The 7583-nt window shown below is 37.6% G+C and overlaps 1 protein-coding gene across 1 annotated transcript; it reads right to left on the bottom strand.

The window, feature by feature from the left end:
* Positions 1 to 3324: 3324 nt before the first annotated feature.
* Positions 3325 to 4175, bottom strand: CTXN2 (cortexin 2). The gene has a single exon (XM_004751334.3). The coding sequence runs from the start codon at positions 4120 to 4122 to the stop codon at positions 3877 to 3879; it is 246 nt and encodes an 81-aa protein (XP_004751391.1). The 5' UTR covers positions 4123 to 4175; the 3' UTR covers positions 3325 to 3876.
* Between the last annotated feature and the right edge of the window lie 3408 nt (positions 4176 to 7583).

Raw genomic sequence — 7583 nt, 5'->3', positions numbered from 1 at the left:
ACCTGTTTCAACATCACCCAGACATATATGGGGCACTCAGCTTTCAGCCCAGAATCGTAGGCTTCTTCTCATTGGTTGGAATCTTCCTTGAAAGAGATGATTGAGCAGTGATTGGTGTGGGATCAAACTGTGGGCGCTGCCCAGTCATTAGCCCTGAGGAAACTTAAGTAACGCCTCAGCTAGTAACCAGTAGTAAACCATTAATCCGTTTAGATAGGAAGTCATATAAAGTTTCTTTAATTCATAAGGGGAGTTGGATTGCTCAACAGTAATCATCCAATAAAATATAAGCAGTGCTTCAGTCGTTCGTTGCTAAGTAAATTGAATCCCATTGTCTTCACATGATTCCTGGTGACTTCTTATTGTTTAGCATGTATAGCAAAATCTAGGCTTCCAGAGGTAATTTCTATACTTTGTAACTAGAATATGGTAGTTGAGGTCATTTCATCTTGCTTATAGTAGATATTAGCTTAATTCTTCTCTGCATGGGAAGTGAGCAGATTGAATGTAGACTCAGTGATTTACTGAAAATATTTCTTAGTGGGAAAACCGCTTCAGGCAAGAATGAAACTATGTTAAGTTTCCCAGTGGCCTTTTTGTCTCTACCTGACAAAACATTTATTTCAAACCCAGTTTTTTAGTTTTGTTGAGGGAAAGGTTTTGTTCAAATCTGTGAGGTGCTGATTATTAAGAGAGCACAAACAATTCCTCTGTGCAAGTTCTGTCACTGGTTTTCGATCGGGTGACGATCGGGGTGACTGAATGAATCCTCCTCGTCTTTTATAGAAGAAGCTGTCCAAGTGATTTCCAGCTATCTGAGCAGCATGATTGTAGCTTGATGCAGTGCCTAGGAGCAAGACTCTGAAGTCTGTATACTCAACTCACATCCAGTTTTGCCACTTCCTGTGTGAGCTCTGGCAAATTGGATGATCTCTCTGTGTCTTGACTTTCTCAACTATAAAATGCACTTGTGAATAATAATGATACCCACCTTGCTGTAAAGTTATCAAGGGGATAAAATGAGTTAATTTGTGTTGGATTTAGACCAGTCCTCGTTTGTACTTAAGCACTTTCACTGTTTTGGAAATATTTACAATTCACTGATGATTTTACTTAGTCACATCGGAGATTCCAGGGTGAATCATTAGAGATTGAGAGAGGTACTATGCCTATTAAAGTAGGAGAAAAGGTAGGTCAGTGAACCAATGCTGGATTGTAGAAAAGGGTCTGCAGATACCTAAGTAAAACCCCTTAGATGTTAGGCGAATGCCATGTGAATCAATCAGGCTAATGTCATGAGGCTGTTTCAGAAATAGAGACAGAATTACAACTATGTACCACTAACTCACTCTGCTCTTAAGTACAAGGCATTTATCTGTTCAACAAAAGGTTCTGAGTCTCCACACAGAAGGCACAGATTCAAATTCATTTGAGATTATTCCAGCTCTTGCTATTATTTAAACAGCTAAGATGGGGCTGGGACTCAAAACAAGCCCTCATCACTGGCCCTGGATGGAAGCTGTGAACTCACTGGCAGTTACTTCTGCTACTTCTAGTCCCCTTTTCCTTCAACCATTCCTTCAGCAACCCCCCCCCCCCCCCTTCAGGAACCCACCTATTTATTCCTTAATCTTTTTCCTCTGCCGAAGATTGGGAATGTGTCCTATAGTGGTCAATTTCCTTTTTCCTTGCTGCTTGTCTGCCTGACTACAGTGTCGTGTGAGTTAGTTTTAGTCTTGGTCTTATATCAATCAGACATTTTCATTCTAAGCCTTTTATCTGTAACTGTGAAATGAAAGTCTTTGTTCTCTATTAAGGGGATTCAGACGTTCTGGAGCAGATGGGAGATGGTTTGGGGGATATGGATGAAATTATACCATCCATAAAGCCAACCTTGAAAGGTAAACCCAAATTGGGCTTTTCAGACATGTGGGTAAAGTAACAGGAGGAAAATGTCTGGAGGTATGCTCCTCTATTTTCTCTCTTGTCTTTTCTGATGGGGCTCTCAGGAAGGGGCAGCTAGGGGATCATCTGACTGTAACATTGGACATTCCTAGAAGAATTAGCATCTCATGAAGTTTTCATGATGTATGCATACTGTAACCATTCTTCATATTTTTTATATTGTTTCTGGCTCTGAAAAAAAAGACACTGATGATTCTTTCCCTGCTGCTACCCTCCAAAAGTCTAAGGTAAACAACAGATCATGAATAAATGCTATGGATGAAGAGATGTTTGGTTAAAAGATTTTCATTTAGTGGGACTGAAAATAATACTATGGTGGAATTGATGATATCTGAAAAGCTTTCGAGTGTTGAACTTTCAGAAACAAGGCTCATATGTCATAAACTTTTCTTGTGTTTTGGGTTTTATGGTCTTTATTCTTTTCGAAGGAAAAATTTGTCCTTGTTATGTTCTAGTCACCAAAATGGAGGGTCTTGCTGGGTATCCTCCTTGGGGGACAAATGGTGCATCTCATACTTGGATGTATATCTTAATAAATACTTAAGAAGCCTGGGTCTCAAAGGAGATGCTTAGTGTTCTGGGCACACATAATTTTCAGTACATCCAGCTGACTTGGCTCAATGAGATGTTCTTGGACAAAACTAACTGGCTATAAGGTGTCCCAGGCCCACACTCCTGTACCTACTGGAGTTCAAAGAGCTCCTTGAGGTGTGGATTTGGTCCAGAAGATTAACACCGATGTGTTCTAAGTCTACTGGGAGATAGAAAGTATCAGGAATGAGACAACTTGTTTTGGAATGTCATAGACTTGAGCAATAACCATACTTGTAAGGTGTACAGAAATTCTCAGGATAGTGTCTTGGAGTACATCATGGTCTTTATAAACAAGGCATCTGACATTGGACTGCCCATGTTCAATTCCTTAATCCACTGAGCCACCCAGGTGCCTGCCCATGTTCAATTCCTAACACAACCACTCTCTCACTTGATGACCTTGGAAAGTTATTTAATCTCTCTCAGCTTTAGCTCCTCATCTGTGACATTAATATAATAAAATGGAAATAGTAGTATTGAACTCAGAGGATTCATAAGGGTATCAAATCACATAATAAATGGAAAGCACTCAATTTAGTGCTAACTCATAGTAAATATTAGCCTTTTTTTTTAGTGTGTTTGGCAGTTTTGTGTTCTGGTGACACAAATAGTTTTGTATTTATTTATCTCCTACTATCTTCTTCCATTTGTTAATCAGAAAGAATTTCATAGTTGGAAAGAATTTTAGAGTAATATAATTCTATCTTTTCATACATCAAATGAAGAGAATGAAGATTGAAGAGGAATAACTTACACTAAACCATTCCTTCTTGAGGTTTAAGAATCTCTATTTCTATTGCCAATGAGGGTAATAAATAATGATGGCATGGTATGTTCCAACAATATTTTATGATTTTCAAGTTGCTTTCACATTCATTACACATCACTTGGTCCTCTCAACATCCCTGTAAAATATGCAGGATAGGTTTCTTTATCCTTGTTTTGCAGATCTGGAAAAGTGTTCCTTAGTCATAAGGCTAGTTCTTGACTAAGTCAACATTAGAATTCAAATCACAAGAGATTAGACTCCTAAACTGAAAAACATCTAATGACATCTTAAATCTTCATTCTTCTCAGGTCTCTGGCTTCCAGATAAATTCACTGGGTTCATAGGGCACTAGAATCGAAAGGGACATTAAAAATGCTTTAATTAGCCTCTTCCTTGAAGTCCATACAGGTTAGGTGACTTGTCCAACCACACGTGTTTATTGAATTTACTGAATGAAATGAGCTTCTTCCAGCATGCTCAAGGAAATTACAATTGTATCTTCCATGTGTCGTAGTGGCATAGCCCTAAAAGCCTTAATGGTGGAACTCTCACGCAAGTGCGTATTCAAATGTCCCTTTATCAAACTCTTCAACTTCATCTTCCCATGTAGAGGAAGGCATGCTACTATATGGGTCTAAGAGGATTTTGAAGCATCTGATAATAAGAAGTCCCAAGAATATACACAAAATCCCAACAAAAGCAAAGCCAGTTTTTTGCTCCAGAGTCAATGAAAAAGCTGATACTTCGTTGACACTCATCTTAGTTGAAGAGTTGCCACAATAGGTACTACTCATTATTCACTGTCACAGCATTATGGCTCTTCAGAAGTGCTGAGGGAGTCACCTCTTGACCTAGACACAAAATTGGACTCAGTTTAGTGTTATTCGTGTATGGTATTGAGCAGGTAACCTTTCTAAAATCTGGCAGTTTTCAAACTCTCTTGACTTAGCTCACAAAAGACATGTGAAAACATCAGATATGGATCAGGATCAAATTGGCATTGGAGATGTTACTTCTATTGTACTCATTATGGAGTTGCCTTTGGGGACGCCTGAAACTACCCATACGCACTGAATATAAAATCAGGTATGAAAGTGAATATTCAAATAATTAGCCCCAGAAGCTTTTGGTTCAGTGTAAGATGGTTAAGTCATGGCTTCCTTGACCTGAATTGTCACCTAATATTTACTTTGATTTTTGTATGTGTAGATAACATCATAAATAATCATGGGGTGTAGGCTGGTCACACCCAGGTCACCTGGTGACCCTGTAGGCTGGTCACATCATGTTTTAAGGTCTCTCTCCAGTGCCATTTTGTCTGATGCAGATTCTGATCCTTTTAAATAGGTGCAATGTCTTCTCTCTTTTTCATTCTCTTAGCTTTTAGACTTATATACCTGTGTTTTCTTTCCCACGACCGCTCCATATGCTAAATATTAATTTCTTAAAGAGATAGATTGTGTTTACAAAATTATTTTAATAAGAGCAGTATCCAATATAGCATCTTGTAAGTAGTAAGCAGCAGTATCTGTGCATTAACCGTCTCCCCACCAGCCCCATTAGCTTTCAGCACCCTAAATAAACATAAAACCAAGTGAAACAGCATTATTTGCTATAAACATTCAGCTTCAAGATGAGATCCCCAGTTCTCTTCCCAAACAGATTTCCAGTCCTAAGCTCCTTCTGTACTGAGAATTTAAAACTACAGCAAAAGTATTCACAAAGTATGTGTTGGATTGAAGCAAAACAGATTTTCCCATTTGATGTCTTAATGTTAATTAAATTAAGATTGTTTAATTAAATCAAATGGTTACTAACCCATAGCCACCCTTCTTGAGTGGACTTCTAGCAAGTAACTTGTCATCCAGTAACAAAGAATAATAGATTTTTCTTGTTTGCATTTTTATTACTGCTTTTTCTTATAATTTTTAAGAATTACTTACTAAAATGGCTTGACCAAATTTTTTTGGATTCGATTTTCAGAAAACGACGGATACAGAAGAGATACGGGATGTAAAGAGTAAAAGGAAGTAACTAATAAGAACAAACTTGTAGCTTTCACAGTTATTCACTAATGAATAAGCCAGTTAATATTAAACAATATTTTACTTTATAATAGTTTGGATTACAAAACAGCTCTACCTTCAAACCTTAAGTGTCAGGAATATTTAATACATTGTGCAGTATGCAGTAACGGAAAAATATTGTTTCAAACTTCTCTGTTACACTTCATCCCATCAAATCATTTTTTTTCTTCCTTAATATGTATAGTACAGTGACTATACTTTAATTTTTTAAAAATTTAGTATCACTTAGATGGATCAGAGTGATTTTTCTGATTGAGCTCTTGTACGATTTATCCTGTAGAAGACATGAGACTGGACTGAATATCTAATGACCTTGGGACTTAACAAGAACTTTTTTCCTTGAGGAAATCTCCACTTTTATTGCTTTTATCAGTTAAAGGTCTTTTGCTGAGATCCATACATTCTCTGGTTCATTTGTTTAACAAGTGAAGACACGAAAAGCAGGATGTTTCTACATGGACATGCTGAACCAAACCTTTGTTGTGTAACTGATTCAGCCAAGTAGCTAGTTTGAACTATTTTTTTCATTAGAGTCTTGACTTTGCTAGGCTGTATCATTTGACTATTTCAGAGGATATGCTGATAAGAGGAAGCAATAAACCTGCTTTACTGGTGGATGTGTGTGGTGTGTCTAACAGGCTCCCTTCAACGCAGGACTTCTTGCCCAGAAGCTGGGAGTGCTGCCACTAGATAATCTTCAGCTGTATGTAACCCCTTTCGTGGGGAGCTGCCTGCCTCATGCAAGGTCACAGTCTGTTCCCAGGGCAGACCATTTCTAATGACTGATTGATGCAAAATTAAAAAGCCCGGTCATTTCGACTCAATAGAGCACAACTCTGAAAGACCATTCTAGGTCTAGAGTTGTATATACAGTAAACTAAGACTGCACTGGTTCTACATTATAGTTCAACTTCTGCACACTCCTGCCTATTCCCCATTCTTCCACAAGTGTTGGGCCCTAGGGCACCACTTAATAAATGTCCTCACACTGAACTCTGCCTCAGAGACCAGTTTCTGAGGAACACACTTGCAACAATTGCTAATGCAAAAGTTAAAACATCTGGGCAGTTTTAGTAATAATCTGTACATTTTTCAACTGGTCCATATTGACATTATGTAGAAAAACCTAAACTATGTATAATTATGATATTAGTTCAATTTATTTATGTTGTAAAAAATCATACCGCAGACAGAAACAAAGGGTTGTAGCTAAGCATTAAAAGAGTTGTCAGTTAGCTCCTAATGAATAATCCGCTAGTCTCTGTTATTTATATTAAAGCCCATCAATTGACCAAACAAACAAACAAAAAGAGGCATTTTCTAGCTGTAGCAATAAAACATTTATCTCATTTGTCACTATTAAAATTAAAACACAGTATCTTCCAAGTTTGAGATACAAGATATCTTATTAAATTACCTAACACACCAGATAATGCCTCCTCCTGAGAGTCTCAGACAATCTGAATTACTTTCCTTTTTAATGCAAAAATAACTAGTTTTCAAGTACTAATTACAGCTCTCAGCTTCTATCATAGTTATCCAAAAAATATCTGAACTGAATCAAAATAAATGTATTGAAAAATCTAATTTTTGATGAATAAAGTTCTGGTTTCTGAAAATCTGATTTTTAGGCATCCAGAAAACATGTCAAAAAATATTTAACATTTAGTTGAAGTGAATAAGAAAACTTCTGTTTGATTTTAAAAAATTGGCCTCGGAGATAAATATCAAAATTCAGCAGCTCAGAGTTCAGTGTTTCTTATTTATTTTTATCAGATTGATTAATGATAGCATTCCTAGAAAGATTCACATGATTTTTACTCTAGGTGATTCCAACCCGTAAGGGCAAGGGTCCATGCACAAACAGGAAGAAAACAGCATCGGTTTCTACAAAGGCAATAGAAGGGAAGAGGGATGGGGCGCCTGGGTGGCTCAGTGGGTTAAAGCCTCTACCTTCGGCTCAGGTCATGGTCCCCGGGTCCTGGGATCAGCCCCACATCAGGCTCTCTGCTTGGCAGGGAGCCTGCTTCCTCCTCTCTCTCTCTCTGCCTGCCTCTCTGCCTACTCATGATCTCTCTGTCAAATAAATAAATAAAATCTTAAAAAAAAAAAAAAGAAGGGAAGAGGGAATAAGCTTGTATTTAGCATACACCATATACCAAACATTG

Source organism: Mustela putorius, unplaced genomic scaffold, assembly GCF_011764305.1.
Source record: "Mustela putorius furo isolate JIRA1106 unplaced genomic scaffold, ASM1176430v1.1 tig00003898_pilon_pilon_pilon, whole genome shotgun sequence".
Lineage (NCBI taxonomy): Eukaryota > Metazoa > Chordata > Mammalia > Carnivora > Mustelidae > Mustela > Mustela putorius.
Note: the sequence above shows the minus strand (reverse complement) of the source record. Positions and strands in the feature narration are given on the sequence as shown.